This window comes from Perognathus longimembris, chromosome 1, assembly GCF_023159225.1.
Source record: "Perognathus longimembris pacificus isolate PPM17 chromosome 1, ASM2315922v1, whole genome shotgun sequence".
NCBI lineage: Eukaryota > Metazoa > Chordata > Mammalia > Rodentia > Heteromyidae > Perognathus > Perognathus longimembris.
Window position 1 is genome coordinate 146853199 of NC_063161.1, and position 25000 is coordinate 146878198.

A 25000-nucleotide genomic window follows, 5' to 3' on the forward strand; every position below is an offset into this window, starting at 1 on the left:
AATAGTCACAAAAACGCTCATGAAAAGGGATGGACCAACCAGGTGTGCCTTCATGTCATCCCAGTACTCAGAAGGCTAAGGCAGGAGGATCATGAATTTGAGGCCATCCTAGATTACAGTTCCAGCTACGGCTGATGTACATCTCAAAACCCCATATCAACAACAACAACAACAAAATCCACAAAACAAAAGGATAGACCATTGTATGACACACAGTACCTGCTCTTGAGTAAATGCCTGAAAGTGATTTAGCTTAACATTATTCCACCCCTACATTTTCAAGGAATAGCAATGTTACAAAGCCCATATGTTAAAAAGCTTTTGGAGGTTCTGAAAAAGACATATGACTCATTTGCAAATTTTACTTAACCTCGTTTGTATCGTTACAAAATAGCCGATAGAAAAATGAAACACAAACTGGCCTTCACCTTGATTGGGCTCCCATGCAATAGAAGGTTCTAGAATTACAATGCAGTCTTGCAACAAAAAGTCTTTAGTTGCTTCCGGAAGTCTGTGGCCCGTACCTGGAGCCATAGGCCATAAGCCTGAGGTCACAGGTCCTCAATCTGTGACCCTCCATAATCAGTTGCCAACTATGCTATAGGCTATAGAAACAGCACCTTGAAAACCTAGCATGGCCAACGAGTCTGCCATACCATACAGCCGTACTTGGTTGAGCACATCGGTACTGTGGGAACCCCAGGTTCCTGTGGGAACTATGGGTGCAGGACGTCTGAGTGGATGGTGTGTGTGATGGTTGTGTGATTGCTTGTGATTGAGTAAAGACAGAATTCTGAATGTCTGACTTTCTGAAGTAATCCTGTCAAAACGACAGGATGAGTGCCTGTGTGTGCTTCTCTCTCTGCTTTCTGGGGTCCTGTTAAGGAATGTGGAATGTGGCTTTTGATCTGTCACTAAAACTGCCCCTAATGTCATAGAGCAGCCTTCCTCCTCATTAGTCCTCCATGCCACAGTATTAGTAAAATTTTCCCTGTTTCTCAAACATCATGGACATAAGGGTTCAATTGAGTTCACAGCAAAGGGAGTTGACAGACTTTATTGATGTATTCAGTACCATCAGCTGTGATGGAGCTGGCTCGAAAACTCCTGATTCTTTGCCTTTATCTGGGATGGTTGCTGATAGTGGGACAGGACTCCAGGAGTCAGCACCACTGGCCAAACTTCATGTGGGATTCTTTTATTAGTGGATGCTCTGGTCAACAGTCAGCACCATCTGCATAGTTCTATTAACTCCTGGACCACTGCCAATGGAATGCTTATCCGAGCATGCCAATGATAGCAAAGCCAGTTCCCTAGCCACAACTGCATCTTTGGGGGAAAAGTACTCTGTGACTGTCTTTCCTCACAGACATCCAAATTACAATTCAAGCACTGCTCTGCACATAGTAAATCTACAATAAAAGGCCTCCCTAAGACATTCTTTCTTCATTCACTCCTGGGTTCCAGATATTACTCATTTCACTTCTCCTAATAGGCAGTGTTGGGCCATTGCAAAGACATTTAGTGGGACTTTCACCTCCTGACTCAGGATGCAGGTGTCATGGAGAGATATAATGGCTTCCTGAAACAAGCTCAGCTTCACTTAAAAGCACTGCTTATATCAGTCGTGCATCCAGTGCTGGAGGGAAATTGCAATAACGATTTGGACTCCGTTTTGATATTGCATAGCTGCTGAAGCGAAGTCCATCATTCCATTCTTCTTTTCCAGTTTTATATCTGATAGATGAAGAAAGCCTAGCTGCTTCCACGTTTCATACCAGAGACAAGTCCAAACCACGTAAGCCCTAATGCCAAGGCAGACACCTACTCCAAACTTATGAGCCTACTCCTCCATCCACATACACTGTATAGAAGCCAAGCTGGTCTTTTATTCTTCTTGGCCCCTTGAGCTATGTTTGGATCTGCTTGGAGTACCCTTGAGTCTGCCCCGAAAACTTCATTATGTGGACGATGCATCTTTTTTTTTTTAGCTATGTCTCCTCTTCTCTTTCTCGTCCTCTTCTCTCCTCCTCTCTCCTCTTTGCTCCACTTTCTTCTCTCTTTTCCTCTCTCATCTTCTCTCTCTTCTCCCTCTCCTCTCTTTTCTCCCCCTCTCCCTCATTTCTTTTATCTCTCTCCCCTCTTCTCTCCTCCACTTTATCTTTCCTCACTCCTCCTCCTCTTGCTCTCTATTCACTCTCCTCCCTTCCTCCTCTCTCATTTTCTCTTTCTCCTCATCCCGTTCTCTTCTCCCTCTCTCCTCTCATTCCCCTCTTCCTCCTCTCTCACTAGAAGTCCCAATATTGGTAGATGGCCTATCTCACTACTTCAGAGTGACAACAGATATTCAGAGTTAAATATTGGAAATGAATTCCTAATATAATAAGGGAAAATGTTCTAAGTGTAATTCCTGAACCTCCACAGGAACAAAGCCACGTTTCATAAGATGGTGTTTAATATGTAAACTTAAAGTAGTAAATGTATAAATATCTTGAACCTTGGAGTCCTAAACTTGTTTGACACATTGAATTACTATATAAAAGTGTTTAAAAAATAAAGCTAAATTGAAAATACCATGGCTCAAATATGCTTTTACTTGATCTAAGACTTAAAGTCTTGACCCAGAAGAACAGAATCATCAGAAGAAAGGTAACATACAATAATGGCTTCCTGAAACAAGTTCAGCTTCACTTGAAGGAAGCACTTCTTACATCAGTCATCAGTCCACCATTTCCTTTATATAAAGCAAATTGTTCGCTAAATGAAACATGCAAATAATTAAGCAAAAACCTAGGAAGTATGTATTCTTCCTTTCTGCTTTGGTGGTGATAACCCCAGATACATATTTTATTTCTGTTCATGAAATGCAAATATTAACTCCAGAAACTTAATATATATGAGGCTGTATGCCCTGTCCCATCCCATAATATTTAGTACAATTATAAGCTGGCCAGCTAATCAACCTAGGTAGTTCTTTGGAAAGACTCAACAAAATGTCAAAAAATGTGATGGAGGGAAATGATTCCATAGAGAAACAAATTGGAAAAAAGAGAACAATGTTTTATCTAGGAAGATGCTGCCTTCTGGGATTTCAATTTCTCATGTTACTAGGTCCCAAATCTGTATTTTCCAGCTTTCTTTAGCTTGTTTTTAATCACCAATCCAATTGCCCATTTGATACTTAGAAAACTTAGATCTAGCACACTTAAAACTGAATTCAGCTGTCGTACCTCATGTTCTTTCTTTGATCCATTCAAGAAACACCAGCATCCATCCATGCTTGAAGTCATCTCTAATCTTTACCTTTGCCTGTTACCTTCCACCTTCTACCTTCCAGCCATAAAGTTCTCTTCTACTACTAGTTAGGCTTGGGTTACATGTCCCCTAAGAGTCCATTATGCAAGTTGTTGAAGGCTTGGACCTTCAGCTCCCTAGTGCTGTGAGGAGGTGAAACCTTGGGGAGGGGGAGCCATATGGAAAGGCCTTGACTACAGACAGGCATGCCCTAGATGGTTGTTCTTTTTCCTTTATTTATTTATTTATTTGGTTGGTTGTGGGGCTTGAACTCGGGACCTGGGTGCTGTCCCTGAGTTCTTTGGCTCAAGGCTAGTGCTCTACCACTTTGAGCCACAGCACCATGTCCATTTTTCTGGTAGTTAATTGGAGATGAGAGTCTGATGGACTTTCCTGCCTGGGTTGGCCTTGAACTGCAATCCTCAGATCTCAGCCTCCTGAGGAGTTAGGCTGACAGACGTGGTTTCAATGGTAGTTCTTATGGGGACTCCTTGGTAGTTTTTGCTAGAAGGCTGTTATAGAGCCTGAGTTTAGTCTCAACTAGCTCTCTGTTTTCTGGTTCACAGATGATGGAACATGAGCTTCCATGATTGCTATCTTTTAACCTCACTGGAGATCAAACCACTGGAACCCGCCTGACCTAGAACTTTGAACTTCATTCTCACATTCACTTATCTTTTTCATCTTCAAGGCTATTGAATTTTAAGCTGATGTTTTCGTCCTTGAAACACTGCTCTACTGTCTTAGAATATACCTTCTGATATTTTGTTTGTTTGTTTTTCTGGTGTGAAACTGGGACTCAAACTTTGTTTTACCAACTGAGCCACTACTCCTACCCCAAAATAGACCTTCTCAACTCTACCATCCCACACACACCTCCTTCCAAGTCAAGCCATCTTCAAACTTGAGTTAAACTCGGAATTTTATAAATGATAATGATAATAATACAAAGACTTTGAAATGCTCTTACATTTTTCCTAGGAAAAGTACTAATTTCTTGATATAGATATAGTCCTATAAATCTCAATTAGGATTTGCTTTTTGGCCTATTTGTCACTCCAACCTTTCCCTCTACTTCCTTCCCTCCCAAGAAAACTCTGCTTTAGCTACTTGTATCCTAGGGGCTTTCTATGTGTCTGTCTGTGTCCGTCTGTCTCTCTCTCTACCTATCTATCTACGTATGTATGTATGTACGTACAAACACACGCGCGCGCACACACACACACACACACACATATTCAGAATATCTTCCTAAACCCAACCCACCCAGTTTGATCTAAATCCTACCTCCTCTAAGTATTCTATGGTACCTTCACTGACCACCTCACTGGCTGAGTCAGGTAAGCATGCCAAAGTTTGAGTTATCTCCTGAAATATTTACACATTACATTCTGTGACTTCCCATAGCTCTCTTACCAAAGCTAGAGTGAGCTCTATGCCAGCAGCATTTTTCAATACTGATGCTTTTAGCACAGTGCCTTAGTAGGCACTTGAAATGTTTTTGAATAATACTAGGGTAGAGGTGTCAGTGTCACATACATATATACATGTGCATATGTGTATGTATATGTTTATGTGTATACATGTATATATGTATGTATACATATACACGTGTGTGTGTGTGTGTGTGTGTGCTAAGTCTGGGTCACAATTAGTACCAGTATGTTATGCCACATTCTGCTCTTCCCACCAGCTTCCTTCTTGTCACAAAATATAACTGCAACAGGAAAATGGGCTGTGGTTGATAGTTCCCCTGATTTGTTTCATTTAGAGAATTTTCTTAACTATGAAAGAACTGGTTGTGTTTGTAATCCTAGGTAGTCACTTGGAAAGGCAGAGATCTAGAGGATTATTCCTCAAAGCTACCTGAGTGGATGCAGATTTTTCAAGATCCCATTTCAGCCAAGAAAAGCTGGGCATAGTGGCATGCACCTGTCATCCTAGCTACTCAGGAGGCATAAATAGGAGGATTATGGACCCGGAGCCTATGTGTAAATGTGAGATCTTATTCCAAACATAATTTAAAACAAACAAACAAAACCTTGCTAGGCATGGCTCAGGTGATAGAGGGCATGACTCCAGAGGTAGAGTACCTGCCTAGCAAGTGTGAGGGCCTGAGTTCAAACCCCAATACTGTCAAACAAATTAATTAAAATTCTTGTTTTCTGGGCTGGGAATATGGCCTAGTGGCAAGAGTGCTTGCCTCCTATACATGAAGCCCTGGGTTCGATTCCCCAGCACCACATATGTAGAAAACAGCCAGAAGTGGCGCTATGGCTCAAGTGGCAGAGTGCTAGCCTTGAGCAAAAAGAAGCCAGGGACAGTGCTCAGGCCCTGAGTCCAAGGCCCAGGACTGGCCAAAAAAAAAAAAAAGTTCTTGTTTTCTAAAGTGCAGCAATGGAGCTCACTGGACACTGATGAAAATGAATTATATAACTTGTGGGCGGATAAAGGAGGGAAAGACTGGGAGAGAATGACAGAGACATTGCACAAGAGGAAATGTACTCACTACCTGACTTGATACATATAATTGCAGTCTCGCTGAACATCACCTCTATAATAAGAGTAAAGTAAAAGAGTAAAAAATAAAAGTTCATGTTTCCTTTTTTTGGTGGGGGAGGGGAACTTGCCTGTCCTGAGGTTTGAACTCAGGCCCTGGGCACTGTCCCTGAGCCTCATTGTGCTCAAGGCTAGCACTATCACTTGAACCACAGCGCCACTTCCATTTTTTTCCTGAGTAGTTTGTTGTAGTTAAAAGTCTCACAGACTTTCCTGTCTGGGATGGCTGGGCTCTCAGCCTCCTGAGTAGCTAGGATTATAGGCGTGAGCCACCAGTGTCCGGCTGAGCAATGACTTCTTATTCTGATTTCCAGCTACATAACCATCAGTCAATCACAGGATCTCATATTGTCTTCTTAACCATGTGAGATCAAGATACTTTTCCAACTAGTCCTTGTTATTTGCCAAACTGGCCCATCATTTTAATTTAATATGCATTTGGAGATTTGATCCTTCCTGTTTGTGACATTTCCCAGCCTTATGTTACTTTTTTGGTTTTGTTTGTTTGTTTTTGTTGCCAGTCCTGGGGCTTGGACTCAGGGCCTGAGCATTGTCTCTGGCTTCTTTTTGCTCAAGGTTAGAACTCTACCTCTTGAGCCATAGCGCCACTTCGGGCCTTTTCTGTTTCTGTGGTGCTCAGGAATCGAACCCAGGGCTTTGTGCATGCTAGGCAAGCACTCTACCTCTAAGCCACGTTCCCAGCCCCCAGCCAGATATTGCTAAACAATGGTTGTATCCTTTCCCACTGACCCTGGCTCTGGCTCAGAATGTCCTTCCACACAGTGCTCCAAGAAGGTACTGCCATTTCATCATCATGGTACAAACAGAAGTATAGGCCTGACGAGATGATTTCCAATGGCTGCCTTTTTGGGGTTTGACTTTACGTACTAATGATGCCCCTTAAGTTAAGAGTTGGAAGCAACCTGTGCTGAGGGGTACTGGTGAGTAAAGAGAGTCTTTCCACACCTGTCCAAGCTGAGATCTAAGCTCCCTGTCTTAGCTTTCTTCACTTCTTTCAACTGTGATAAGAGGCACAGAACAAGAGAGCAAATGGTTCCCTTGGGTTTGATGCCAACATCTAAAGAGCTCTCTGAGGCTGCTGTGGTATAGTTGGATGAGCACTGACTTTGTGATTAAAGCAGCTTGGGTTCAAATCCCTGCTCTGCCAAGTTCCCTGGTGTGAACTCCGACAAGTTACATCACCCTTCTGAGCCCTAGTTTCCTCAAGCATGAAAAATGCAGATAACACCGCCTACCTTACAGACTTGTTGTGAGGAGTAAATTGGATGAAATAATGTATGTGAAAGTGCTTTGTGAGATACACTCACTGAGCACATAGGAAGGATTATTATTCTTGGTGCACACCAATAGGAAAAAGACTAGGGTGTTCCGTTCCAGATGGACTCCATCTAAACTGGGGAACAAATGCTTTTTTTTCCCCAGTAATTTCATCTTTTGGAAATGGCAATCTCATGGGCCTATTTGTGTTTAATGAACCACATCCTGTATCGTCTTTGCATGGTTCTGAGAAGAAATAACTTGGCGCTCTCCTCTGGCATGCTGCAGACTAGGTGTCCAGATTATATTTAACCTCTTCCAGCCTCCATGCTCTCTCTCTAAGCAAAAACTCTACTATAGAGCTAGACTCATTTTACAATCAGCTGCCCCAAATCCAACATACAAGGAGAAAGGAATCCTTAGCCAACTGCCACTATCATGCTGGACCCCATGCATGTGCCCTGGAATGTGTCCAGGCTGAGGGATTTTATTATTTATTTATTTGTATATTTGTGTGTGTGTGTGTGTGTGTGTGTGTGTGTGCACGCACACACACAAGTAGTGGGGCTTGAACTCAGGGCCTAGACACTGTCTCTTATCTTTTTTCCCCTCAAGACTAGTGCTCTACCACTTGAGCCATGGCTTCACTTCCAGCCTTTTGGTGATTAATTGGAAATGGACTTTCCTGTCTAGAGGCTGGCTTCAAACCTGGATCCTCAGATCTGAGCCTCTTGAGTGGCTAGAATTCTAGGTATGAGATATGAGTGCCAAGCTCACGCTGAGATTGCTAACTGTTGTTACAGTTAAGGAGTACAAGGTTTGAGGAGATTGCTCTGAGGTCATTCAAGTTAGGAAATGGGAAAACTAAGTTTATAGGACTCCAGAGTCAGTGTTCTCAGATCCTCCATAAAGTGTTTCTATATGTCAGTAGTCTTTACCCTTTTTGAAGTCACAGGGCTTGAACTTAGGGTCTCATAGTCTTGCTTATCTTTTCCCCCTCAGGGATGGTGCTCTACCATTTGAAACACATGTGTTTCAAGCCAGACCATATCCATGTTTTTGCTGGTTAATTGAAGATCAGACTCTCATGAGCTTCTGATCAGGCTAGCTTTGAATAGTGATCCTCAGTCTCCCGAGTAGCTAGGCTTACAAGTGTGAGCCACCAGCACCCTGCTACTCCAGGAGTTTCAAGCTAAGGAAGAACATAAACGGATCTTCATTATAGAAATAATCTGTGATCATTAATTTTTATATATTAACTAGACTCAGCCATAGAGTCCAGATATTTAGCCAATTTATTCTGGATATATCTGTGAGGGTGATTTTGAATGAGATTAACATGTAAATTGCTGTGGTGAGTAGATTCCCCTCCTTAAAGGAAGTCAGTCTCATCTTAGCAATTGAAGTCTAAATAAAAACAATCATGTGACCCTCTCTGAGGAAGAAGAATTTCCTCCTACTTAGCTGTCTTGAGCTAGGACACTGGCCTTTCCCCACCATCAAGAGTTCACCAAAACATGAGTTCTTCTTGGATCGTACGCTTCAGCTTTCAGACTGGAATGGACATCATTGGCTCTCAGGCCTTTTCACACTTAAAACTGGAACTACACATCGGCTGGACTTGTCTCCAACTTGCCAACTTACACATCTTAGGATTCCTTAAGTCTCCAACTTGCCAACTTACACACCCTAGAATTCCTTAACTCTCTGGGTCTAGCCGGCAACATCTAGGCCACGTGGTGGATAGGGAGTTGAGTTAAATTGGTACCATCTTTTCTTCAGGATAAAGGAAGGTGAAGTCCAACCTTCCAGGTGATGGGCATGCCTGAATTCCAAGAGCCAGGGGATGGGGACTTGGATGATAGGTTACTAGACCTGCCACTCTTCAGTCATGAGCTCTTAAGCTCCTTTTCCCATAAAGACTCCCAATTTGACCTCTCACAATGTGCTTCTCTGTTTCTCACTGTGTGGAGTTACCTTACAACATTGTATATCTCAAATTTGTATCTATCTTTGAATTCCTCCCCCCCACAAAAACATAGTATTTATTTTTCTATCACTATTTATATATGCATGTCCATCCTGTCAGTTCGATTTCTCTGGAGGACCCTGCCGAATACACATTTCTGGGCTGCTCTGTGATTTGGATTCATGGAAGTGACAGAGTGGCTGCAGGAAGACCGAGTAGGAGACAAAAACTGGAGCCTGGACAAGCTGGGATGGTGGCATGGGATATGACGGGCAGAGCAATTTCAAGAGCTTTTTATTCATTCAAATTGATCAGACTAAGGATGGTTTGGGAATGGAGTGGTAGGAGTAAGAGCATCAGTAAGGTGAGAGGGCTGTTCAGATGTCTGGCTCTTTCTTTAAACAAGAAAATGATGAATTCATTTGAACACTAGGAAAGCACTGGCTTGTGTGTGGTGGAGTTTGGGCCAGCAAGGGAGCTAACGGGCCACCTAATATTAGAAGACAGCACTTGGAGCTGGAGATACCAAGTGGGAGGCCTCAGGACAGGGTCAGCTACAGAGAACATGATAGATTTGCACAGTCTAGGAAAAGAAGCCCATAGGACCGGCTTCCTGAGGCATTTACTAGTTTGGCAGAGGAAGATAAAACTGTCAGAGAGAGAGAGACAGACAGACAGAAAGAGAGGATTAACAGAGAGGATTAACAGAAAGAGAGGATTAACAGCAAGGAAGGGCAAAGAGAGAAAGGAGCAGGAAGAGAAAGACTGGGTCCCTTGGAAGCAAGCACAGAAAGTGCCTGAAGCCTACACAGCAGTAGATTCTGTCAAAGACTTCTGCTATGCAAAAGGTCAAGCAAGATGGAAAGTGAAAACTGGCCCCAGGTTATGAGATGACTGGGGAAGTATACCAGCACCCTGCAGGTCTCAGATCCCCAGAAACAAGTCCTTTTATGTCTGGTTTCTGTCTTTGAAGCAAGTTCCCCCAGGAAATAGGAAGCTCTAGAGAGTTCTGTGGCTCACATCCGCCCCTGGGCCACACCTGTCAGCACAAGAGGAGGTGACATTTGACTACATCTTTCCCTTCTCCTCTGCTCCATCCCCCAGCACCAATCCTTGATCAGTCTCCCAAATAGCCAAAAACTCCTGCAGAAAGTAGTCCAGGAAAGTTTCAGCTGACATTCAAAAGTACATTGTAATTCAAATGGGAATGCAAAACTGCATTCCCTCGGACAGTCTTGGCAAATTATAATAGAGATAAAACACCTTTAAAAAATGGTGATAGGCACTTATCTGTGGGGACATCTTTATACTGTGGATTCTCCTAATCAGAACTTAGGAACAGTGTAAGACTGAAATGAAAAATGTCCTTTCACTGGGTCACAGAGACTGGGGAGAATAATGCATGCTCAGAAAAGGCATGGTCAACATACAAACTCTTTTGCTTCTAGATTCTCTTCTCCATTTCTGTTTTGGAGATTTGGTGGTGTGCCATTATTATTATTTTTTTGTTTCTTTGTCTTTCTCTGCCTTCATTTTCCCGTGTGTGTGTGTGTGTGTGTGTGTGTGTGTGTGTGTGTGTGTGTATTCATTTACACAGAGAATGGACAATTACTTCACATATACATACCTGTCACCTTCCAGGGTCACCTTCCTGGGTCTCTATCCATGAAATAAAAGGCAACTAAAACTCAGGAAGCCTACCAAACTGGTAATTTATGTATCAATCTCTACCCTCCCTAAGTAGAAAATGACAGGAGATGATAAAAGACATAAAACCCCTTTCAATATCTCTCTGTTCCAACTTTACCATTCTCCTTCCACTGGTTCTAAAACTGCAGCTCAATTCATGAGGCCCCTCGACATTGGGCCAGTGTCTACCCCACTTTTGGTCCTGGTCAGCTGACAAGGGATGGAAATCAAATAGTAATTAAATCTCCCCTGTAAACACACACACACACACACACACACACACACACACACACACACGCCCTGAGAACATTGCCATCCCAATGGATTGGGCAGCCACAGGTGATGGGCATGGGTTGGATGAAGGTAAGAATCAGTTGTGCAACCATATTAAATAGGTCTATCCATTGATTTACTTTCTTATCAAGCCTACACAATGACCCTGGCATTTTGGATATAGGGAAATTGATCTCAAAGAGTAAATTGATTTCCCCAAGATCATGTAACTGGCAAGAGGTCAAGCTGTGATTTTAACTGGAGTCCATTTGATTGTAAGACCAGAGCTTTATCTTCAAAAGAGGTATCAAGAAATATAGGGAACTGATCAAGGTATAATCACTATCTAAGGCTCAGGTATCAAAGTCATAGCTAGGCAGAGCACAAATTTCAAAGAAAAGAGTAAAATGGGGTCATAATTGGAAGAAAGGACCCAGCAACATATAGTGTTAGTATTGCATTGGGGCAAGATGTTCAGATTGCACATGGGTTTGGGGAAAGGGGTAAAGGCAGAGGTGATGGTATAAGAGGGAACTTAAAGGATGCTTTGGATGTGAATTCACCGAAAGTCCCCAAACTTTGTCCCTGTACCTTTTAATCTAAGCTAGTAGTCTCTAGTTTAGTCAACTTGTGAATCACCATGGGCTCTATGAAAGATCAAATGCATTGATGGCCATCTTGTAGGAAAGCAAACTGCCCCTCAAACAAGCACTGGCTTCTTATTATCATCTTAAAGAAAACACCCAGAAGCTGGGGCTAGTGGCTTACAACTGTAATCCTAATTACTCAGTAGGATGAGATCTGAGGACCCCAGTTCCACACTATCCTAGGCAGGAAAGGCCTTAAGACTTATCTCCAATAAGCCACCAGAAAAATGTAAGTGATGTTGCGGTTCAAAAAGATAGAGTGCTAACCTTGACCAGAAAAGCTCAGAGACAGTACCTAGGCCTTGAGTTCAAGCTCCAGAAACTCAGGAGACCATCTTGTTCTTCTTCTGTTCCAATAATAAGGTAGTAACTATTTCTCAGAAATTCTTACAAGGATAAAGACAGATAATGGATAATGGTCAAGCAGGCCACTCTGGTGATTTGGGTCTGTTTTAATTTAATTTAATTTCTTATCCACTGTCCCCGGGTCTTCCTGTTTCACCTGATGTCAAAGTCTATATCCTTGAAAGTGGCTGAAGATGTAGTGAATTGCAGTCTTCTTAGGCCTACCACGTAATAAATCTCCTTTTTTTCTGCCCTTCACTATGTCTCTTTATTTGATATCAGAGGGTGACCAGTTAGACCTAACTGTGGATTTCTGGCCTTTGGGTCTGGGGTCTAAGAAAGTGCTTTATTGGTTAAAGGAATCAATCAGGCAAAGCTAATCATATTCAGGCCATTCAGCTTTATAAATGACTTCAGTATTCCAGTTGCCTCCTGAAACCCATCTTTACCCAGATTAGGAATCCAATTGGGCTCTATTTTATTGAACTGTCCAGTGCTTACTACCTCTTCCAATGGATGCAACCTCCCCCAAATTCCCACCTGATTAGAGAAAACTCTACCTGCCTGCTTGGACCTTTCTTGTTATTGTAACATACCCAAGCCCTTCTCTGGAATAAGCAGCAGAAGTGAAGTCCTTCTTATTCCAGCTTTTACTTTTTCCTATTGCAGAGAAGAAAATCTATAGGATAGGAACCACTGTACTCCGTTCTGTAACCTAGAACAAGCATTGCACGCTCTTTCCCAATGATCTCAATGACTGCCATAAAGTGGTCTGGAGAAGCCTCAAATGGTCAGAATGGACACGTGAGAGCTACTGGCCATAATGATAGTAACTGGGTACCTTGCCGTGTGCCAGTCCCTTCCCTTTCCCATTGTGTGTGGGCTTAAAAAAAACAACAACCTACAACAGAAATGATGAAATGTTGACAGACTAGAGCAGATTAATAATGAACAGAGACATAGCCTACTTCTTACCTACTCAGGTGCTCCAGTACCTAGTACAACATGTGCAGAGAGAAGTTCACTGCAGTGAACCAAAGAACTGATGAATGGCAAATGTGAGGGTCCTCTCCCCCGCCCCCCTAAAGTGCACTTAGAACCACTTAAACAAATGAGACTCAAATCTCTCCTGAGGAATATTTCAATCAGGCATCTTCTTCATTTGTTCTCCCTTGGGTTTCCTGTGATTTCTAGTGGCGGTCCCAGATCCAAATGTTGGCCAACCTTAGTACATCTGGAAGGGCTGGAACACTTGTTTCTAATATCTGGGGAGGTTGGGTCCAAGGGGGAGGAAACCCTGGGTTCAACTGGCTCCTTCACTGATGAATGCATGTCATGGAAAGATCTTTTTTTTTTTTTCCCGCTAAGCCTAGGTCTCCATTCTGCAAAAGGTATGGGGATATACACGCCTTCTTTGTTTTGTGGGATAACAAGAATAGGTATACTACAACAAGTAGGATAATAAGAAGGATAACCAAGAGTTTGGAAGAAAGGCCATGGCTATTTTCTGTGGTCTGTGCCCTAACCTTCTCTTCCAGGATTGGTCCTTTCGAATCTGCCAACTGAGTCTCAGATTTCAAGGACTTACCAGATTTGAAAGATCTTTCCACACTCATGAAAATCTTGTTGAATTTGTCTCTAGAAATGGGAGTGGGGAGGGAGAGTCAAAGAGGGGATGGGTTTGATTGGGGTACACTATATTCATATATGAAAGCATCATAGGGAAACCATTCTTCATAACACATGTGTGCTAATAAACATGTTAAAACAAAAGAAAGCAAGACATTTGTAGAGATTGTGCCCAGTGGCATCTATAGTTCACTGGCAGAAATGACAGTTGAGGTCACACATTAGCTATTTTGGTTTTGTTTCCATCTTTTAAAAAAAAATTTCATGTACTTACTAAGTGCCAGGAAATTTCCCTGCATGATTTCAACTCATTGTCCCAACAGCTATACAAGGAAATTACTATCCTCCATTTGACACATGAGGAAACTGAGACTTAAAAGTTATTTCGCCCAGAGTTACTTGGCAGGGATATGAGAAGAAGAGTCAGGATGGGAAACCTCATTTGTTCAAATGCACATACCTGGTGCATGCCTCCATTCATACAGAAGAAGCAAATGATTTCCCAGCATCATTTCCAAATAAATGCAGAGTGGTTGATAGACCATCTATGTGGCCAGAGAGGAAGAATCACAAGGAGAATGGTTCAGTTGACCTCCACGCATCTTAGCGCCCTACTTGGAAGCAAGTGTGAATCTTGGAAGACCCCCCTCCCCCAAGTTCAAGGTCACTCAAAAATCACACAAGTTCACTCAAAAAAGTTTGTAGCAAATCCAAATCTTAAAGGAGGCCCTGTAGCTGCTGTGCTAGTATTCTTCCTGCCCCTTCTCCTACCTTACCTCTGTAATAAATTCCATCTAACATCTGTATAAGGAATGAGATTTTCTGGAATGAGGAAGTCTGAGTCCTGGAAGCAACCAATGATGAAAATAGGGTGGAAGTTAACATCAGAGTAGCGTCTTGGGCCCTGAAGATGGTACTAAGGAAATTAGTTCAGTGGCCACAGTGAGTGAAGGTTTTTATAAACATAACCTAATTGTATTACTTCAAACTCCTGAAGCTTATTGCCCTGCTTAATGATGTGGCACATTATTTATAGGGCAGTACAATGAGACTTCTATTGATTTAATGCACTTCCTTAAAGACTGTCATTGTCACAGCCATAAAACCAAGCTATTCCCGACAACTCAATTATGTCTTCTAAGCCTATAAACCATCCATGCCTCATAGCTGCATATGAGAAGAAGGCAGGGGTCTAAGCATGACTGGGGAGTCTGAGGATGCAGAACTCCCAGAGGCAAAGGAACGGGTCTGGAGAAAACAAAGGCCAAGACAGGACTTCGATCCACAGACAAAGAGCAGCTGGTGAGAGCCTTAGCATGTGGAAAGGATTGACGATGATAATGATTCATCATATTCATAAACTGCTTTCTTAAATAACAACTCCTTTGCACAACTACTTAAAGATAATAAAATAAAGTAAGAGTCTATGGAGAGAGTTCTGCCTTGGCCCTGACAAATGTGGCTTTGTACACACAAAATTGGAAGGCAGAGCTCAGTGCGAATTTAAGATTCCCTTCTGGCTCGCACAACCCTATGCTTGATGAATGACAATTGGTTCAGTTTTTGGAGATAGGATGGCTCAGTCATACAAAGAAGATACAAGGAAGACCTTAAGAGCCTTTCTCTTGTAAGTAAGTAATTCATATTAATAGTATTGATTATACCAAGAAACTTTGCAACAACAGAGGGAAATTCATGGAGTTTTGCAGCAATCAGCTGTGGTTTTGGGTCCAGATTCTGCCATTTCCTAGCTGGGTATTCATGGGTACTTGACCTGACATGTTTGAGACTCAGTTGCTCAAAATACAAATCAGAAGAATGAATACATAGACCTACTAACATCCATTAAAGCATGAGTGCAATATTTCTAACTTTCTCAAAATCCACAAACCACTTCTTCCTTTAATGTGGGAAACAGACATGAATCGATACTTAAGTATCCATTTCACAGGAAGGGAACACTGATAGTGGAAAAATAAATGGCTTTCCCAATGGCAGACTATTTTCCTGCACTTGTAGTGGGGGGAATTCTAATTCCCATAATACAGCCAGACGCTGGAGGCTCATGCCCACAATCCTACCTACTCAGGAAGCTGAGATCTGAGGATTGTGCTTAGAAGCCAACTTGGGCTGGAAGTCTGTGAGACTCATATCTTCAATTAACTATCAGAAAACTGGAAGTAAAGCTGTGGCTCAGGGGGTAGAGTGCTAGCCGTGAGCAAAAGAAGCTCAGGAACAGAGCCCAGGCCTTGAGTTTAAACCTCAGGACCAGCACACACACAAAAGCAATTACCACTGGAAGCACTTCCACGAGGTGATAGCCTTTGTGCAGAAGAGACCAAAACTGCCATTTGGGTGTGGTTTTTCTGCCATGCTGTGGCTTTTCCAGAGGAGCACAAGCTCTGCTTGGATTCACTGCCAGTGCTGGCCTTTGATCCTTCTCCCTCTCCTCCCTGCTCGAAGATGGAAGAATCTTAAACACAGAGCCTATAGTGTACCTGAGATCTGTAGTCTAGGGCAAACTGAGGCTTTAGAAAGTACATAAACGGAAAGAATCCTGAGGAACCATTTCTCCCTACTGCCCATGGTAAATAAAGCAAAGCCCAGAGAGGGACAGGGACTTGTCGAACGCTGCAGAGTATATACATACATACACACATACATACATACATACATACATACATACATACATACATACATACATACATGGCAGAGCCAGGATTTACATCGGAGGGAGCTCAGTTGTCTCTCCAGTCGCCACCTCCTACACCTCCCACCACCGCCACCTCCGGGCTTAATGCATTCCGGGCTTACCTTTCTGATACTGGAGCCACAGCTGCTGCTGAACCTTCTTGCTGGGGAAATGGATGATGCAAGTGAGTTCGGAGCCATACAGGGCCTCGGCGATGTAGTGGGAGCCATAGTGTTGGATGAAGGACAGAAGCTCATCCCGACTGCTCTCTTTGGTCAGGATCTTGAGAACGTTGGTAAAGCCTGGATAGGAAAGGATCATGCTTAGGTGAAGTCTAGACAGGAAAGGCCCGTGCATAGGTAGTCAGACTTCAGAACTTGGGGAATGGCAGATTAGATATACATTGGCAGGTGGCTCATTCCAGCTTGGATTTAGTACCTGATCATTTCCACCACAGTGGTAGCCTACTGACTGCATTAGTCCAAAGATACACATCATGGATCTCTCTGGTGGTTACTGAGACTGCGAGGAAGGCAGTTTACAGTAGAAGAAGGCCTAACCTCAGTGGTCTCCGTAGGGGTGACCTTAAGATGACAATCACAAAGCCAAAAACAGCCTCTATTGACTGAGGCACTGATGGGTGCCAGGCACACCACTAGGTGAGTTTACTTTATCTACTTTAACCCTCTTCTAAACAATGTATACCCTATCCTGCAGATGAGACAGTCATAGAAGTGATGAGTGTACTCCTCCAGCTGGAGGAGCGGGAGTCCTGAGCTCTATTCCACCCAAGCTCGTTGTTTCTGCCCCTGCTTTTGTATTCTGGTCCCCTGCCTCCTTTTCTATCTCTGCTCTTCTCCTGGTACAGTAGTACAGTCTTTCTCTCCTGAAATTACCTCTGGGCCTTCGTGCTGTTCTGTTTTCCCTCAGTCCTTTGCTAAGTCATCAGCACCTAGCAAAAGGTCTGCACAGTGTCAGTCAGTGACAGCTCTTGCTTTTTTCCCCCTCACACCAAGCAATTGTCTCAGGGCCTCCCAGCAAGAGGGGATCTTGTGCTACGCCACTGCTAACCTGATTCTTCCCTCCACAGTCACCAGCTCATTGTTGCTATGACAAACTTCTAGGGAAGCTGGGACTAAGAAGTGAGCCCCACAAAGCATGCTGCTTTGAACTTCCAGCCTGAGAGTGCTCGGAGAGCACTGAATGTAGGAAAGGGCTTGAGCTCTCTCTCTCTCTCTCTCTCTCTCTCTCTCTCTCTCTCTCTCTCTCTCTCTCTCTCTGTGTGTGTGTGTGTGTTTAACCTAGCTAACACTTTGGCCAGGTCCTCCAGGAGATACTTGGTAATGCTGTGGATCTCATCCACAGTGAGATTGGTACATATGATGGGGATACTAGAGGTGACAACACACCCACAGCCAAGACAGACATCTCAGGCCACTGCCGCCCATGCACTCTCCCCCTTGAACACCATCTACCATTCCTCTAAAATTGCCTTGATTCCCCTCCTATTTCTCTCTCTCTCTCTGTCTCTCTCCTCTCTCTCTCTCCTCTTTTCTTTTCTTATTTCCTTTGTTTGTCCATGTCAGTACTGGGGCTTAAGCTCAGGGCGTTTTTCACTTGACTGGTGCTCTACCATTACAGCCAAACCTTCACTTCCAGACTTTTGGTGGTTAATTGAAGATAAGCATCTCAGGGAACTTTCCTGCCTGAGCTGGCTTTTTATGGCATTCCTCAGATCTCAGCCTCTGGACTGGCTAGGATTACATTCATGAGCCACCAGTACCTACCTCATATCCTACTCCCAAGACCTGCCTGAGCTCCTGCCTGCTCTTGGGTGAATTCCACAGCCCTTGCCCAGCCTTCCAACCTGCCACTCTCTGGAGCTTCACATACCAAGCTTTCCCTCTGGCCAAACCAGCTTTCTTATTTGCCCCAAGGACAGCCTGAGGTCTCCATCATTGTTTCTTCCTTTACATACTCATCTCCCCAGGTTCCTGAGTTCATTCCCTCCCAGGGCCTTGCAAAGTTGCCCTTCCCTAGGAAGTCTGTCAAGCTCCGGGTGGGTGGCAGCAGCTGCTCTTTGTACGTCCAGCTCTGTGACCTGACAGGTGGAAGGCCCACCTCACTGGTCTCGGGATGCACGCAGGCATCCTCCCCTTCCATGCCCTGCTCAGCCGCCTTCCTGACTCCATTCCTGGATCACAGCAGACACACTGTACACAAGCACTAGCACAGCACAGCACTTTGGAGCATGCGTCTCTCCAACATCGACAATGAGCTCCAATTTGACAACATTTGATTTACAAGGGGGCTCTGGGAGCTTCCTTGCTGATTAATTAAAGCAGCACACCTTTATGGTTCTAATAGGAACAACGCAGTTTTATTCGCAAGTGCAGGGTGAAAGGGAGGGCAGCAAAACAGAAGTAGGGCTTGAAGAAATGGTACTTGATTAGAATAACCTCTATCGCCTGTTAACTCAGGCAACTGGATAATTACTTCAGCAGTATTAATAATGCCATGGTTTCTATGAAGTAATATATAACAGTGCCTGGGAGATGCCCTGTGGATCTTTATCCCAGAAGATTGAAAAGAAATTGCAATCAAATCCCTGTTACTCTTCCTAATCTGACACTTACTGGATATGCATCTTGGGGTTAGTTACCTAACCTCTCTGACCTCCAGTTTCCTGGTTTGAAATAAAAAGTAGGTTAAATAACACTTTCCTTGTAAGACTGTTTTAAGGCATAATACATGAAACATAATAAAGGACTTGACAGATAGCAGCCATAATTACTATTTAATTTCTCAGAGGGGAAAGTCCTCAAATTTCCAAGCTAAGACAGCCCTGTTTTGCTGACGAACAAAATACACTGAAGAAGTTTAAGGAAAACAATGAGACAAGAACACTGAGCTAATTAGGGGCCACACACAAATAAGCCAGTAGCAGGGTTATGAGTAAGCCAGCCAGAAAACTCTAGGCCAGGTCTTTCCACAGTCCTGATGTCATGCTTTTTTTTTTTCCTTTTTAGTTTTCACTTATTTATTTAATTCTTTCATCAAACACAATCACCAACTTGGGTTGATTCTGCCTTAAGTTTCTCAGAAGAGTAGACTAAAGAAGTCCTAGGTGCTGCCCCTCAGTCTTCATTCAGGCCAGTGTGAGGGAAATAGTCAAAATTAAGTTATGAGGGTCTGGAGGTGTGGCTCGGTTGGTAGAATGCTAGCCAATGAGCAAAAGCATCAGGCTGTGAGTTCGAGACTCAGTGTTGAACTAAAAAACATAAACGAATTTTACAAAAGAGATTAAGTTATGAATCAGGCACTTGTGCGTGCCTGGCTAGGGTTCCCAGCACAGGAATTTCTTGCTTTGATAAAAGGGGAAAAAATATTGGAAGAGGTGACAAAGAATAGTTTGACATTTGATCCCTAAGCAAGGAGAACCAGGTGAAGGAACGTAGAGGTTCAAAACCACTGTCATGAGCAAAGGTGTCTCGTTTTGAGAAAGACAAATTGTTCCCAGCGCCAGGTGTGGGGAGGGGGGTGGCCCATGGGGATGGGGTGTGGAGGGGGAGGGCAGGGACTGTCCAAGAGAGGCCATTGGGATTAGTGCCAGGGAAGAGTTAGCTACTCACACACCTGATGTCCTTCCAGGACACAAACAGAACTTACACCGTTGTTCCATCTATCTTCCCTCGGCTATCTATCTGTCTGTCTTTCCACACCCTGTTCAGATAACCCTGCATCTATGAAGCTCATGCTCCAACTAGGTCACGGCTTTCTTGTTCTGGTGCTGTCCTCACCATCACATAACCATCTCACGGGCAGCTTGGTGAGCCTCTGCTCTCCTTCCGAGCTCCTTCCTTCCTCTGGCAAGCCCTGTGCCAGCCATGGCTTGGCACAGAACCCCAGATCCTTGGGAACCTTGTACAGGGTCACTCCCAATCCCCTTAACTGCCCCCCCCACCATCCCTAGGCCATGGTCCTCACCTGCCGAGAGAGTGATGGTACTCAGTTTCACGCGGTACAGGTTGCTCCTCACGCGCCAGTGCTGTACCATGGGATAACCCATGGCTTCGTCGTACCTGACATCTCCTAGGGGGAGAAACAACACAGACGTGTGAACATAGATTGGGATGTGCTTCCCACCACGATGGCAGCCCTGCAAGCTCTAGGCTCTTGGTGGTGGATGGTTACCTCTTCCTAGTCAGCAGAGGCCCAGCTTTTGAGTAGAGGCTTTCACTGGGGTAGGACATTTTATCTGGGTTCTACCTCCTCACCTCTTATTTTGGCCACACCCCTGCTATTTCTCTCCTATGCTTTTCCCTTTGCCTAATAGGTAAGCACAATGTCAGATCATGCTTACACTCCACCTGAGTCCTGGTGGAGACCATTATTTCTAGTGCTATGGAAACACGTGTGTCCCTATCCGGAAGTTTCCATTTCAGTAAGAAGCACTGGCTCAACAAATTAAAATGTCTCACTGTCAGCCACTTAAGTACATGAATAGGCATTTTAAGGCTCTAATGAAGGTACTGCGTAAACTTATCTGAATCTTTTTTGCATCGATGGATCAATGGAACACAGGTTCCATTGACCGCATTCTAGAAAACACAGACATTGTATAAACAACGACGAGGACAACAAACAACGAAGAGAAACCACACAAAATGTTTTGCAAGTGATTAACACTGGGTCATGGATGTACGAAAAATTCTGACTTCCTGATTTTTATCTATTTTCATTTAAAAAGTTCTTTACTCTAAGCTTTGCAATTGCTATCTTTTTTATGATCTGGATGACAATCTCGAAAAGAAATTCTCATCACGTCAGCAGTTATTATTGTTGTGATGAATCCATGCTTCCTTGTGCCTCTGCAAATAACAGGCACATTTCCTCTCCTCTCCTCTCATCCCCTGGTGAGGAGGCACTTACAGAGATATTTGATACCAAGATTAAAATGAGACTCTCATTGTAATAAATTATTTCTTCCTGGACATTACTGTAGTATTAAAGTTGTCCATTACTGTCAGCTTTTTTCTTCTTCTCTGCTTTTCAGGACTAATATAATTTTTAGAGGATTTCATTTTTAAAGTAAAAATATTCATGATACCCAAAGATATGTCCACTGGAGCAAGACTGTTTGGTTATAAATATGTCCTTACTGTTTATCTGCTCTGTCTTTCCTACCATGGCTTTGCAGAGGCTGGAGACAAAAGGAAAGCAGTTAGAAGGAGAGGGAGGGTGGACAGAGAGGTGTTTCTAACTCAGGGCAGAGAAAATGTTATCAACATTAACACCTATAACTACTCAATCAGGTGTCAAGTAGCCTCTGCCCCATCTGCCACTGCTTATCCATGTTCGTAGTTGGATGGTGGGGGCATTACTGAACAATACCCCATCTCCAAAAGAGGGAGGCTGGACAGGTGTGGGGGGGGGAAGGGGGAGGGGGAGGGGGAGGGTGGTACTAGGGCTAAAACTTAGGGCCTGGGAACTATCCTTTCGCATTTTTGCTCAAGGCTGGAGCTCTATCCTTAGAGCCACCACCTCCTCTTCTAGCCTTTTGTTGGTTCATTGGAGGTAAGAGTCACATAGTCTCTGCCCCAGCAGGCTTCAAACCTCCATTCTCATGTCTCAGCCTCCTGAATAGCTAGGATTATAGGCAGGAGCCACTGGTGCCTGGCTAGTCAGACATTTTGATATAGGTTACGATGGAATGATGCTCAGCATAGGGAATCATGTTCTCCTGAATGACAAATACTTTGTAAAAATCTGCTTTCTCTGTCCTTCTCTGTATCCCTCATAAGTGGCCAGCACCTACCTCTACTTCTTTACATCACTGAGTTTTCCTAGACTCAAGTCTGAAATATAAGCTTCACATGTAGAATGTTAAGATGATTCCCACCTGTATAGAACAGGATATAGAACAAAGCCTGCATATTGCACGTTTAAAAAAATTACCTATTGACTGGCTGGTGGTCACATTTTCCTTTCTTCATCATAAACCCATCCCTGATCTTCTGCTATCCCTGACCACATCAAGCCCTACTCTATCCCAGATCTCCACCTGGGGAGAGGGGATGGAATAAAGCTCTGAGGTAGGGAAGTGTTTTGTTGTTGGTGGTGGTGGTAGTAATTACCTTAAAAATTACCAAAAAAAAACTATAACAAATCTTTTGCTAGGAAAAATTTTCAAATATACCTGTGGGGGCTGGGAATATGGCCTAGTGGCAAGAGTGCTTGCCTCAAATATCCCTGTGGCACACATCTATAAATTTTAACACTTGGGAGACTGAGGCAGGAAAATGATGAATTTGAGGTCAGCCTGGGCTATATAGAGAGTCCTTGTCTCAAAAACAAAATATTCCTGAGTCCAAACCAGTAATCATATCATCTTGTAACATCACTAGAGAAACATAATGAACCAAGTGTTTTATATATAGGTATATATATAGACAAATACATATATATATACATATATTCTCTATTTCTCACTATAATCTGGAAAAATAATTGTTTCTACCCTATTATTTAGACTTAGGAACTGAGGATCAGAGAGGGAAACTGCCCAAGAATGTCCAATGACCAATGATTGACCCAAAATACTTTCTTTCTATCAGAGCACAGTACCTCTCTGTTGATTAGGAACCCATCTCCTCTCAGAGGTGATGAACTCCCTACTACTGAGGGTATCCATCAAAGGACAGTCCCTCATTGGGCATATTGTAGGCCTGATTCCTCATCAGTAAGGAAGATCCAACTAGATGCCCTTTATAGTTCATGTCAGCTTGGAATTTCTATGATCTTATGAAAAAAATCAAGGAAAGCATAGAAGTTTCTATGCTCATTTAACAAAACTTTTTTTTTTTGGCCAGTCCTGGGGCTTGGACTCTGGGCCTGAGCACTGTCCCTGGCTTCTTTTTGCTCAAGGCTAGCACTCTGCCACTTGAGCCACAGCGCCACTTCTGGCCGTTTTCTGTATATGTGGTGCTGGGGAATTGAACCCAGGGCCTCACGTATATGAGGCAAGCACTCTTGCCACTAGGCCATATCCCCAGCCCCTTAACAAAACATTGTAACATCTATGACTTCACGTGATGTGCATCCTTTTTGGAGTTAGACAAGTCAAAGTGGTAATATAAGACAGGGGACGGTGGGCAAAGTATCCGCTTTGGAGTTAAGGTCATCTCAGTTTACCCTTGCTGATGTGTCTATAGCCTACTCATGTTGCCATAAAGGAATATATAAGCTTAACTGATTTATAGGAAGCATAACGCCCTTGCAGGATCCCACGGGTTCATGCATACAATAGTCATTCCTGTAGGAGGCCTTCACCCATGTGGGTTCACTAATCTGTTTGCTGTTTTACAGCAGAGGCTATGGAAGTCTGACCATTTGTATGTCTCCCCAGAGCTTGTGAAGTGATGGTAATGGTCTTGCCTTCTACATGAGAGAGCTCAATCTTCCATGGGGGTGTGTGGGAGTGGGGTGGCCATTATCTTCCTTGGGTAATAGAAACCACCCAAGTACTCAATGGCAAAGCTAGAGTCAAGGCCCTCACATGCTAGGAAATCTTCCCCCCAAATGAATAGGAGATGGAGTGAGAGAAAAATAAATAAACAGAACCAAAGAAGAGCAGAAAGGCATCTTGGGGTGAGGGCCAGGAACCTGGAGGCTCAGCAGAGCCTGCAAAATACAGCTGTCCCGTAGGGGGACAATGAGGTTTGGGTGTGAGGGAGTGACAGAGGCACGGACAGGACAAAGGACAGACCTAGTCCCAGCATATTTGCTGTGTGACACTGGGCTAGTCTTCACCTCTCTGAGGCCACATTCCATATCCGTAAGTTGGGACAGGAATGCCCTCTTAGCCAGGCACCATTAGCTCAGGTCTGTAATTCTAGCTACTCAAGAGGCTGAGATCTGAGGATCACAGTTCAAATTCAGCCTGGGCAGGAAAGTTCACAAGACTCTTCAATGAACTACTCAGATAAAGTGCTGCTACGGCTCAAGTGGTTGAGCACTAACCTTGAGAGAAAAAGAAACTCAGGGACAGCATTCAGGCCCAGAGTTCAAGTCCCAGGACCAGCAAAAACAAAAACAAGCAAACAAAAAACAACACATAAAAAATCCCTCTTGACAAACGGCTTGGCACCCACAAACATCAACAAACTGTAATTCAAGTACTTTCAAGTGGGAAACACTCTCCGGTGGAGAGTCCACTGATTGTACTTTAGAATGATTTTAACACAAACTGAGAAAAAAAAGGTACTGAGAGTAAAAAAGAATTAAAACAATCAGAAAATTGTCAAGACACTGAAAAATGTTTGCCATCTGAATAGGGAGGCATGTCCTCACTGAGAAAGCCTGAAGACGCTTGTTCTACACAGGACATAGGAAGAACCCAGAGAGATGCACGGGGCTTTGAGCTCTTCCTTGGCGTTTTTGTTCAAGGCTGGTTGGTGCTCTATTACAGTTCACTTCCAGTTTTGTTTTTGTTTTGCTTTGTTTTTGCTGGTTAAGAGGAGATAAGAGTCTTACAAGTTTTTTAACCCAGGTGAATTTCAAACCTCAGTCCTTATATCTCAGCCTTCTGAATAGCTAGCGTTCCAGGCGTGAGGCGCTGGTGCC

General features: G+C 43.5%; 2 protein-coding genes across 5 annotated transcripts in view; one reads left to right on the plus strand and one right to left on the minus strand.

Moving 5' to 3' along the window:
* The window catches only part of Trim32 (tripartite motif containing 32), a 28127-nt gene extending 20134 nt beyond the window's left edge, over nucleotides 1-7993 (plus strand). The window contains exon 4 of the transcript XR_007210177.1: nucleotides 7984-7993. The gene's annotated coding sequence lies outside the window, so the exon portion shown is untranslated. The remainder of the gene's footprint in view (nucleotides 1-7983) is intronic.
* Nucleotides 1-25000, minus strand: part of Astn2 (astrotactin 2) — an 861877-nt gene that overhangs the window by 219488 nt on the left and 617389 nt on the right. For all 4 annotated transcript variants that reach the window (XM_048340549.1, XM_048340540.1, XM_048340532.1 and 1 more), the window contains 2 exons: nucleotides 20363-20467; nucleotides 16498-16677 (listed from right to left, as the gene is read on the minus strand). In XM_048340549.1, coding sequence (XP_048196506.1) covers nucleotides 16498-16677; nucleotides 20363-20467 — 285 coding nt within the window. The remainder of the gene's footprint in view (nucleotides 1-16497; nucleotides 16678-20362; nucleotides 20468-25000) is intronic.